The sequence below is a fragment of the Chiloscyllium plagiosum genome, unplaced genomic scaffold (genome assembly GCF_037043375.1).
Source record: "Chiloscyllium plagiosum isolate Xiang-an unplaced genomic scaffold, Cpla_swu_hap1 HiC_scaffold_9, whole genome shotgun sequence".
Classification (NCBI taxonomy): domain Eukaryota; kingdom Metazoa; phylum Chordata; class Chondrichthyes; order Orectolobiformes; family Hemiscylliidae; genus Chiloscyllium; species Chiloscyllium plagiosum.
In genome coordinates this window covers 14,419,049-14,431,774 of record NW_028270147.1, presented here as the reverse complement: position 1 = coordinate 14,431,774, position 12,726 = coordinate 14,419,049, and the positions used below count along the sequence as shown (strand labels likewise).

The following is a 12,726-nucleotide window of genomic DNA, read 5'->3' as shown; positions in this document are numbered from 1 at the left end:
TTTCCAAAATGCAGCAACTCACATTTATCTAAATTAAACTTCATCTGCCACTCCTTGGCCCATTGGTTCATCTCTGAAGTAGCCACCTTCACTGTCCACTACACCTCCAAGTTTAGAGTCATCTGCAAACTTACTAACTATCCCTCTTGTGTTGACATCTAAGTAATTTATAGAAATTGAGTTATAAAGCCATACAGCTCGGAAACAGACCTTTGGTCCAACTAGTCCATGCCAAACATAATCCAAACAAAACTAGTCCCACCTGCCTGCTCCCCACCTTTTCTATTTATGTATCCATCCAAATGTCTTTTAAATGTTCTAATTCTCCCTGGATCCACCACCTCCTCAGGAAGTTCATTCCAAATGCAAACCACCCACTGTGTAAAACATCTGTCTCTCATGTCTTTTTTGAAATCTCTCTCCTCTCACCTTAAAAATGTGCCCCCTCGTCTAAAAATTCCCCATCATAGGGAAAGACAACTACCATTAACTCTATCTATAGATTTAGATTACTTACAGAGTGGAAACAGGCCCTTTGGCCCAACAAGTCCACACCGCCCCGCCGAAGCGCAACCCACCCATACCCCTACATTTACCCCTTACCTAACACTACGGGCAATTTAGCATGGCCAATTCACCTGACCTGCACATCTTTGGACTGTGGGAGGAAACCGGAGCACCCGGAGGAAACCCACGCAGACACGGGGAGAACGTGCAAACTCCACACAGTCAGTCGCCTATGGCGGGAATTGAACCCGGGTCTCCGGCGCTGTGAGGCAGCTGTGCTAACCACTGGGCCACCGTGCTTCTAAGTATTTCATAAACTTCTATCAGGTCGCCTCTCAAGCTTCTACACTCAAGTGAAACTAGCCCCAGCATATTCAGTCTCTTCCTCGTTAACCCAGTCTATGTGTAAGCTGAAATAGCCCATTATTATTACATTTCCCTCTTTACATACATCTCTAAGATCCAAATTTGCATCCTGAATTTATGAAAAGCTCTGTAGAAATGGGGTTTCTTACTATCTTTTTATTGAGGCTCAGCTTTGGACATTCTGAACAAGGTTCACACTGGACTTGAAACATTAACTCTGTTTTTCTCTCCACAAATGTTACCAGATTTGTTGAGTTTCTCCAGCATTTTCTGTGTTTGTTTCAGAAACATTGCTGGTTTGTAAGGTCAGGTGTTGTTCACTAAATCTTAAAAGAAACTCACAGAAATATACTTTTATCTTAGTATCTGGGCACTCAAAAATACTTAATATTGCCTGTTAAACTAATCCCTGTATTTCATTGAGTACAGGAGTTGGGAGGTCATGTTGCAGCTGTGCAGGACATTGGTTAGGCCACTTTTGGAATATTGCGTGCAATTCTGGTCTCCTTCCTATAGGAAGGATGTTGTGAAACTCAAAATGGTTCGGAAAAGACTTGCAAGGATGTTACCAGAGTTGGAGAATTTGAGCTATAGGGAGAAGTTGAATCGGCTAGGGCTGTTTTCCCTGGAGTGTTGGAGGCTGAGGGTTGACCTTATAGAGGTTGATAAAATCATGAGGGGCATGGACAGGATAAATAGACAAAGTCATTTCCCTGGAGTGGGGGAATCCAGAACTAGATGGTATAGGTTTAGGGTGAGAGGGGAAAGATGTAAAAGAGGCCTAACGGGCAACTTTTTCATACAGAGTGTGGTACGTGTATGGAATGAGCTGCCAGAGGAAGTGGTGGAGGCTGGTACAATTGCAGCATTTAAAAGGCATCTGGTTGGGTATATGAATAGGAAGGATTTGGAGGGGTATGGGCCAGGTGCTGGCAGGTGGGACTAGATTGGGTTGGTATATCTGGTCGGCATGGATGAATTGGACTGAACAGTCTGTTTCCGTGCTGTACATCTCTATGACTCTATAACTCTATTTGCTACTGAAGTTTAATTCTTGATCAGCAAAACATTTTAAATGTCACATGCCTGTCATTGATGACAACTGTTCCAGCTCTGCAGCTGCATTCGGTCCGAATGCTATCGTGTGGATAACTGCACCACTTTGTTTCACCTCCGAGAAACAACTGCTTATCCCACCATCCCCACCAGCAGTCAGCAAAACGATTTCATCACCATTTGTAGATCCGTCATCACCACGAAGTACCTGTAAAGCCATTGTTCATTGTCAATGTGGGAAAAGTATAATAATGATGTGGACAGTAATGAATTATCAAATGTCTCTGACTTACCTGAAAACCAGCTCGAACCCCTGCACAAATGTTTGTTCCACCACTAGCTATTTTAGGTAGAAGATTTTTCAGCTTTTTTCGTGAATCCTCACTCTCAATTACTGTCAATTCGTGAATCACAGTGGCATAACTGTGAAAACCAACTATGCCAACATATGAATGATCTTCAATGATCTGGAGTAAAAATATCCCAGCCGCTTGCTGAAGCCTTTGAATTCGATTTCCCTGCAAACACAAACAACTCATCTCAAATTCAAAACTCAGTCTCCCAAACCATTTGTCATTTTCATAATTTGTAAAAGTAAATAAAACCAAAGTACTGTGGATACTGGGGTTTTAAAATAGACCCAGAAAATGCGAAAGAAACTTAGCCGGACTGGAAGCATCGGGGGAAAGAAACAAAGTTAATCTTTCTGAGAAGAGTCATTCAAATTCAAAATTTTAACACTGCTTTTCTCTCTCCAGGTACTGCCAGGTCTGCTGAGTTTCTCCTGCGTTTTCTGTGTTCATTTCATATCATGTACACTCTGTATCAAAAGGTATAAGTAGAATAAATCTTTCAAATTAAGTTTAACAAATCTCAATCACTTGTTTTGTGAATTGTAACAAAAACAGACTTCAGTACATTATCTTGGCTGACATGCTAGTGCAATACTGAAGGAATGCTGCAGGATTTCTGGATAAGAAATTAAATTAAGCCAACTTGCTGGGAAAGCTTTTAGAAATGATAGACCAGGATACCAGCAATTGTGACTTGGACAAGTGTGGATTAATTATGGAATGGCAGCAGGATTTATTAAATAAAATCAAAAATACTTAAAATTAGAACTTTACAGCGCAGTACATACCCTTCGGCCTATGAAATTACCTTAAATAAAATAAAATGCTGTCTATTCCAAGGTCAGTCAAGCAGCATTTGTGAAAAGAAGGTTAACATTCAGGTTGAGATCTTAAACTCTGTTTGTCTTCTCGCACAGCCTGGCCTGGTGAATACTCACAGGATTCCCTTTGTTTCAGAGTTCTCGCATCTGTAGTATTCTGCTATGGCATTAATTTTTATTGGGACTTGTTCAAGGCAAATTGCGCTCAACAAAACTAGCAGAGGTTTATTTAAGGCAACATAGGTCTGATGAGGAAAATATGCTTGATGGTAAAAATCAAAAGGTGTTCAACAGAGTGTCTCATCATTAAGTCTGCATTAAACGTTGTAACTAATTAAGTAAATATTAGCATGGATACAACATTGACTGAGTGACACAAAAGGGGCAGTAGTTGCAAACAGTTCCTCTTGCTCTGGGAAAGCTATATATAGTGTGTATCCTATCTACTAAGAATACTGTATGTTGATCTATACTACTGACTTATTGTTGTGGTTCTGTTCGCCGAGCTGGAAATTTTTGTTGCAAACGTTTCGTCCCCTGTCTAGGTGACATCCTCAGTGCTTGGGAACCTCCTGTGAAGCGCTTCTGTGGTGTTTCCTCCGGCATTTATAGTGGCCTGTCCCTGCCGCTTCCGGTTGTCAGTTTCAGCTGTCCGCTGTAGTGGCCGGTATATTGGGTCCAGGTTGATGTGTTTGTTGATGGAGTTTGTGGATGAGTGCCATGCTTCTAGGAATTCCCTGGCTGTTCTTTGTTTGGCTTGCCCTATAATGGTAGTGTTGTCCCAGTCGAATTCATGTTGCTTGTCGTCTGCGTGTGTGGCTACTAAGGATAGCTGCTCGTGGCGTTTCGTGGCTAGTTGATGTTCATGGATGCAGATCGTTAGCTGTCTTCCTGTTTGTCCTATATAGTGTTTTGTGCAGTCTTTGCATGGGATTTTGTACACTATATTAGTTTTGCTCATGCTGGGTATCGGGTCCTTCGTTCTGGTGAGTTGTTGTCTGAGGGTGGCTGTTGGTTTGTGTGCTGCTGTAAATCCTAGTGGTCGCAGTAGTCTAAACTGCAGTAATGGAATCTAATCTAAACAGGACTTTGAACCCATCAACAAAGACAGCATACTTAAACTACTGGACTTGTGCCTCACAACACACTTCACATTCAACAACCAGATATACGAACAAATCAACGGAACACCCATGGGCTCACCGATCTCTGGACTCATAGCAGAAGCAGTAATGCAAAGGTTAGAACAAACAGTCTTACCACAAATTCAACCCAAAGTCTAGGTCAGATATGTTGATGACACCTTTGTAATCATTAAAAACACAGAAATAGAGAAAACACACCAGATCATCAACGCCACACTCACAGGAATCCGATTCATGAGAGAAGAAGAAAAGGACAACCAACTCCCATTCCTCGACGCGATGGTACAGAGAACACCGAACGGAGAATTCACCACAAAGGTATACAGGAAAGCCACACACACAGACCAAGTCCTGAACTATGAAAGCAACCACCCCAACACACACAAACGAAGTTGCATCAAGACACTATTCAAAAGGGCCACAATACACTGCAGCACACCAGAACTGCAAAAAGAGGAAGAGGAACACTTCTACAACGTATTCGCCAAAAACGTATATCCGCGCAATTTCATCAACAGATGCCTAAGAGAAAGACAACGGAACGAGGACATGCCGCAACCCAAAGTACTAGCCATATTACCATACATCAGGAGCATTTCAGAACTGACAGCCAGACTACTGCGACCACTAGGACTTATAACAGCACACAAACCAACAGCCACTCTCAGACAACAACTCACCAGAACGAAGGACTGGATACCCAGCATGAGCAAAACTAATGTAGTGTACAAAATCCCATGCAAGGACTGCACAAAACACTATATAGGACAAACAGGAAGACGGCTAACGATCTGCATCCATGAACATCAACTAGCCACGAAACGCCACGAGCAGCTATCCTTAGTAGCCACACACGCAGACGACAAGCAACATGAATTCGACTGGGACAACACTACCATTATAGGGCAAGCCAAACAAAGAACAGCCAGGGAATTCCTAGAAGCATGGCACTCATCCACAAACTCCATCAACAAACACATCAACCTGGACCCAATATACCGGCCACTACAGAGGACAGCTGAAACTGACAACCGGAAGCGGCAGGGACAGGCCACTATAAATGTCGGAGTAAACACCACAGAAGCGCTTCACAGGAGGCTCCCAAGCACTGAGGATGTCACCTAGAGAGGGGACGAAACGTTTGCAACAAAAATTTCCAGCTCGGCGAACAGAACCATAACAACGAGCACCCAAGCTACAAATCGTCTCACAAACTTTGAACTACTGACTTATACTTAGTTTTACAATTTGAAAATTTTCAATGACATAAAACTTGGAAGTATAGTGAACTGTGGGGAGGATACTAATAGACATCAAGAGGATAAACAAAAAACCAAAAGAACTGTGGTTGCTGGAAATCAGAAACAAAAACAGAACTTGGTGGAAAATCTCAGCAGGTCTAGCATCATGTCGAGAGAAACCAGAGACTGAAACCAAAACAGAACCCAAAAGGTTAAACAATTTCTCTCCATAGACACTGCCAGACCTGCTGAGATTTTCCAGCAATTTCTGTTTTAGATCAAGAAGACATATTCCATTTGCTAATTGTATGTTCATTCTGTACATTAATTAATGTCATCCTGTGTTTCATCTCAGTCCTCTTCTAGATTAGCCACATATCCCAAGTAAGATATTATCTGTACATTTTGAAATTGTGTTTTTAATTCCTGAGTTTGTGTCATTAATGGTTTTAAGTGATAAACCATCATGGTCCCAGCACTAATCCTGGTGGAACACTACTTTCACCATTTGTCACACCTCCATTGCATAGAAACAGAGTCTTACGTATATTGAAATGATGGTTTGAGCATATGGGGTAAAGTTTCAGAAATGCTCTGTTTATAGGTCATCTTGAACTGAAAGGTTAGCTTAGTTCTCTGCTCAGATTCTGTCAAACCAGCTGAGTATTTCAGCATTTTTTGTTTTATTTTTATTTCAGAATTGTAGTTTGTTATATTTGGTGCAGGAAATGAGAAAGCCCATGATGACCTTCTGAAGCGACCCATTAGAGATGTCATTACACACCTCTGGAACAGGTGGAACTTGAATCCAGGATACTACCATTATAAGAACAATATAAAATGCAGGTCTTGCAGGAAAGTAAAGACTTCTTGCTTCCTATGTGATGAACAATGGTCAGCAAAGGACTACAAGTGATGGTCCTTTAAATAACATCAGCCTGAACGAACATCATATTGTCATACCGAACTCATGCTTCCCGATGTATCAAGAACTAAACATAACACTCGGTCTTTGGCATGCAGGAAAGTAAACTTTGGCTCAAGTGAAGTGATATTAGTTGGATGGTTGTTCTTGAAATCGTCCGACTTGCTGATTACATCCCAAGTGCTCCTCTCATTGCACATTTTGTTTTGCATGTTCGGAGCTTCACGGTTGTGTGTCTTATTGTCACAGAAGTCAACCACCTGCAAAGGTCAGATGCAACAAGTGTCAGAGTTTTAAAAATAACAGCCAGCTGTGTGTCATAGATGCTTTCTGGGTCAAAATAATAGATTTGTCTTTATTGGAAAATCCCAGTTTCAATTTCTGTCTATCAGCTTAGCTCAGTTGACAGTATTTGCTCCCTTCAGTATGAGGTAGTTATGAGCTCGGTTTGTCTCACCCTGTCTCTGTAATCTCCAGTCCTTTTAAAGCCTTGCTTCCCTATGAGGTGATGATTGATGCTGTGTTTGTTAAAAATTGAGAAATCAATAAATAAAACACAATCACAACAATTTGTGAGGAAATCATGACCATGAACACATACAATGTACTTTTTATTATAATCACAAGCTCTACACAGTGAAACTTTGAGAAGTGCAGGCATTTGTTGTGGTGCAGAATGAGACCATTCAGTCAATCATGAACATGCTGGCTAAAAGAAAGAGCAATCCCATCTAATCCTACCTTTCACCTCTTAGCCTTTGATCCTCTAGGTTATGACCCTCAAGTGCACACCCACGTGTTTTTTTTTTGAAATCCTGTGAGTATTTTGACTTTACCACTTTTCAGGCTGTAAGTTAAAGATTGCACCACCCTAACTGTGAAAAGAATTACTCCATAACTCTCTTAGTCCTTCGAGGGTTTACTTTAAATCTATGTTCCCTGTCTTTTCTTTAATCTGCTAACATAAATAAATAGCTCTTTCCTATACACTCTATTTAGGCACCTCATAATTTCAGACAGCATTGTGGTTAGCACTGATACCTCACAGTGACTGGGACCTAGGTTTGATCCCACCCTTGGTCGACTCTCTGATTAGAGTTTGCTCATTCTCCCCCCTGTCTGCATGGGTTTCCTCTGGGTGCTCCAGTTTCCTCCCACAGTCCAGAGGTGTGCAGGTTAGGGTGGATTGTCTATGCTAAATTGCCCATAGTGTCCGGGAGTGTCCCGGTTAGGTGGATTAGCCATGGGGAAATGTGGGGTTAAGGAGATAGGGTTGGGTCTGGGTAGGATGCTCTTCAGAGGATCGGTGTGGACTCAATGGGCCAAATGCCTGCTTCCACACCATAGGGATTCTACTCTATGAAGACTCTAGCTGCAGTCAAACACTTCTTCCACTGCCTCCGCATCCGAGCTTACTTTCACAATCAGGACTCCCACGCACCTTCCGAGGACCCCTTCGCCCACCTCCAACACACTGCATCCACCTGGACACCCCGCACTGGCCTATTACCTGCCCTCGACCTCTTCATTTCCAACTGCCACCGGGACATTAACCGCCTCAACCTGTCTACCACGCTCCCCCACTCTAACCTCTCACCCTCACAATGCGCAGCCCTCCAATCCCTCTGCTCCAATCCCAACCTCACCATCAAGCCAACAGATAAAGGGGGCGCAGTGGTAGCCTGGCGCACTGACCTCTACACCGCTGAAGCCAAACGCCAACTCGAGGACACCTCTTCCTCCCGCCCCCTCGACAATGACCCCACCCCCCATCACCAAACCATCATCTCCCAGACCATACAGAACCTCTTCACCTCAGGAGATCTCCCACCCACAGCTTCCAACCTCATAGTTCGGGAACCCTGCACTGCCAGGTTCTACCTCCTTCCCAAGATCCACAAGCCTGACCACCCTGGCCGACCCATTGTCTCAGCATGCTCCTGCCCCACTGAACTCATCTCTACCTACCTTGACACTGCCCTATCCCCCCTAGACCAGGAACTCCCCACATACGTTCGAGACACCACCCACGCCCTCCATCTCCTCCAAGACTTCTGTTTCCCTGGTCCCCAACGCCTCATCTTCACCATGGATATCCAATCCCTCTACACCTCCATCTGCCATGACCAGGGCCTCCAAGCCCTCCATTTTTTCCTCTCCAGACGTCCCCAACAGTACCCTTCCACCGACACTCTCATTCGTTTGGCCGAACTGGTCCTCACCCTTAACAATTTCTCCTTTGAATCCTCCCACTTCCTCCAGACCAAAGGGGTAGCCATGGGCACACGTATGGGCCCCAGCTATGCCTGTCTCTTTGTTGGCTACGTAGAACAGTCAATCTTCCGTAATTACACCGGCACCACTCCCCACCTCTTCCTCCGCTACATTGATGACTGCATTGGCTCCACCTCGTGTTCCCGCGAGGAGGTTGAGCAATTCTTCAACTTCACCAACACATTCCACCCTGACATTAAATTTACCTGGACCATCTCTGACACCTCCCTCCCCTTCCTGGACCTCTCCATCTCCATTAATAACGACCAACTTGACACTGACATTTTTTACAAACCCACCGACTCCCACAGCTACCTGGATTACACCTCTTGCCACCCTACCTCCTGCAAAAATGCCATCCCGTATTCCCAATTCCTCCGCCTCCGCCGTATCTGCTCCCAGGAGGACCAGTTCCACCACAGAACACACCAGATGGCCTCCTTCTTTCGAGAGCGCAATTTCCCTTCCCATGTGTTTAAAGATGCCCTCCAACGCATCTCGTCCACATCCCGCACCTCCACCCTCAGACTCCACCCCTCCAACCATAACAAGGACAGAACGCCCCTGGTGCTCACCTTCCATCCTACCAACCTTCACGTAAACCAAATGATCCGCCGACATTTCTGCCACCTCCAAAAAGACCCCACCACCAGGGATATATTTACCTCCCGACCCCTTTCCGCCTTCCGCAAAGACCGTTCCCTCCGTGACTACCTTGTCAGGTCCACGCCCCCCAAAAACCCACCCTCCCATCCTGGCACCTTCCCCTGCCACCGCAGGAACTGTAAAACCAGCGCCCACACCTCCTCCCTCACCTCCATCCAAGGCCCTAAAGGAGCCTTCCACATCCATCAAAGTTTTAGCTGCACATCCACTAATATCATTTATTGTATCCCTTGCTCCCGATGCGGTCTCCTCTACATTGGGGAGACTGGACGCCTCCTAGCAGAGCACTTTAGGGAACATCTCCAGGACACCCGCACCAATCAACCACACCGCCCTGTGGCCCAACATTTAACTCCCTCTCCCACTCTGCCGAGGACATGGAGGTCCTGGGCCTCCTTCACTGCCGCTCCCTCACCACCAGACGCCTGGAGGAAGAACGCCTCATCTTCCGCCTCGGAAAACTTCAACCCCAGGGCATCAATGTGGACTTCAACAGTTTCCTCATTTCCCCTTCCCCCACCTCACCCGAGTTCCAAACTTCCAGCTCAGCACTGTCCCCATGACTTGTCCTACCTGCCTATCTTCTTTTCCACCTATCCACTCCACCCTCCTCCCTGACCTATCACCTCCCCCACTCACCTATTGTACTCTATGCAACTTTCTCCCCACCCCCACCCTCCTCTAGCTTATCTCTCTACCCTTCAGGCTCTCTGCCTTTATTCCTGATGAAGGGATTTTGCCCGAAACGTCGATTTTCCTGCTCCTCCGATGCTGCCTGAACTGTTGTGCTTTTCCAGCACCACTAATCCAGAATCTGGTTTCCAGCATCTGCAGTCATTGTTTTTATCTAGCTGCAGTCTACCCAGTGTTTCATACAGTTCAAGCAGAACCTCCCAGTTCTAACCACCAAAAACTTTGTTTCATGGAGTTAAAAAGAGTAAATTTCTAATTAAATTATAGCCCATTTTTTGATGTTTTAATGTCAAACCTTCCAGAAACGGCAATATGAGAGATGGACAGCCCAAAATATGGAATCAAGTGAAGCAAGCTTGAAATCTGTTTCTTGCTGTACTTGGGTCGTGATTATTAGACACAGTGAAGTCCTGCCATTCACATCTTTACTTTTGCAAATTCACTGATTCTCATGAAGTATTCTGAACAACCACTGCACTTAGTGCAGGTTAGATTACTGTACACAATTTTGTACACCAGTTCACCATTTACCTGCAGTTTTCAGGTGCAAAACAATAGAAGAGAAGTGAAGTAGATACGTTAAAAAATAACTCAAAACTTAAACTGGTCTGCAGACTGACAGAATGACGATAGAAAACAGGATTGCCAAGACTGGAAAGTTGCACTGCATATGTATCAGCTTCCACAATGCATATACACACTATTGTAACATTTATAATGCAGGAGGCCTTACAACAAGGGGTTGATTTGAGGAACTTACTATGTCCCTCATTTTACCACATTATATCTCCTGTAAAACATCAATAATATAATTGTTTTATTGCATTTTATTGTCTACTAGGTCTGTATATGTCAGTATTTTTGGCTATTTGGAAACTATCCAACTGACTCTCATTACCCTCTGTGATGTCAGCATTTGCAACATTTTCAAGGAATGTAACCTCTGCAAACAGCAAGACTTTATACGTGAAACATTTGCAGAAGTAGCTGTTGCCTCTTAATAGTCCCATTTACCCCTGGTAATCCTGTTGTGTACATTATTGAAGTTGATGTCACTTGGTTCTGGTCTGGAAAGAAGTTGCAGTCAGCGTCTAGGAGCCCTGTGCTGGGATCACAGGCACGACAGGAAACTTCAGAACAAGAGGCTTTTAATCCTTTAATTTCCTTTGAACACCTAGCAATAGAAATAAAGCACGATGTGTAATTAATCATACTGATTTTTATAAAGTCGTTATAATATTACTAGTTTATACATCGTCTCTTTCAATAGAGAGATGATTGATGGTGATTTATCCTGACAGTCACCACACCTTAAGGTGGGGTGGGGGGGAGAGGTTGAGATGGAGAATCCTTCATCATATCTGTAGCTGGTGAGGGAATGGGACCCAAGCAGTTGGCATCCCTTTGCCCACAACTTATTCACCAAGGTGGTGACAGGGTAGGGCTTGGTTAGCTCAGTTGCATGGGTTCTATTCCCATGGTAGCTGAGGTCATCATGATAGGTCCTGCCTTCTGATCCTCACCTTTGGCCTGAGCAGTGGTGACCTTCAGGTTAAACTCACCCAACCAGGGGTGTCTCTCACTCTAATGAGACAGGGGAACAGTGGTGACTTTACTCATTAAAAGACCAAATCAGAACCTCCACATTCCTCTGATTTTCATACATCAGCAGTGACATGTGGTTTGTGAGATTACTGACAATTTACGTTTATAACTTCCAGACACTTCCAGGTTCAAGCGAGTAATTGTCAGAGGGAACTCTCCAGTCAGGGGCACAGATAGGCAACTCTGCAGCTGTGAGCCAGCATTGACATTGCTTCCCTGGTGCCAAGGTCACAGACATCTCAAAGGAGATATTGGGAGACAAGAGAGAGTGAGAGGCCAGAGGCTGTAGTACACATTGGTAAGAGCAACATAGTGAGAGAAACATTTGCAGCGTGAATATAGGAAGTTATGTAAGAGGTTAAAAAGAACTTTAAAGGTAGTAATCTCTGGATTACTCCCACTGCCACGTGCTAGTGACAGTAGGATAAGAAAATAGGGCAGATAAATCAGTGGTTGTGGAGGTGATTGGGCAGGGATGCAGATTTTTTGATCATTGAGATCACTTCTGAGCCAGAAGAGACCTGTTCAAAAGGGACCGGTTTCACCTGAATTGGAAGGGGACCAATGAGAATTTAAATTAGTATGGGGCAGTTGTGGAGATACTAAATAATAATGAAATGAGGATGGTTCAGAAATGAAAGAGAGCAAGTTAATTAGACAAGGCAAGCAAGAACAAATCAGAGAACAAGGTAACTCTGAAGAATTAAACTGCATTTCTTTCAATGCAAAGGATCTGACAGAAAGGTGTATGAACTCAGGGCATGCATGGGAACATGGGACTGGGACATCACTGCTCATCCAGAAACTTGGCTCAGGAATGGACAGGACTGGCACCTCAATGATCTGGGGTTCAGATGCTATGGGAAGGGTAGAAATGGAGGCAAGAGAGGAAGAGGACTGGCATTTTTCATGAGGGAAAACATCATGGGAGAACTTAGAGGGGATTGTCCAATGAAGCTATATGCATAGAACTTAGAGATAAAAAGAGGATAATCACCTTGATGGGATTGTGCTAAAGCCACCCCAGTAGTCATCAGAAAACTGAAGAGCAAATGTGTAGAGAGATCTCAGCTA

General features: G+C 44.2%; 1 protein-coding gene across 2 annotated transcripts in view; it reads right to left on the bottom strand.

Annotated features, from left to right (window-relative positions):
- Positions 1-12,726, bottom strand: part of LOC122554129 (calcium-activated chloride channel regulator 1-like) — a 28,556-nt gene that overhangs the window by 7,458 nt on the left and 8,372 nt on the right. For both annotated transcript variants that reach the window (XM_087990423.1, XM_087990422.1), the window contains 4 exons: positions 11,062-11,221; positions 6,453-6,674; positions 2,223-2,447; positions 1,960-2,137 (listed from right to left, as the gene is read on the bottom strand). In XM_087990423.1, coding sequence (XP_087846549.1) covers positions 1,960-2,137; positions 2,223-2,447; positions 6,453-6,674; positions 11,062-11,221 — 785 coding nt within the window. The remainder of the gene's footprint in view (positions 1-1,959; positions 2,138-2,222; positions 2,448-6,452; positions 6,675-11,061; positions 11,222-12,726) is intronic.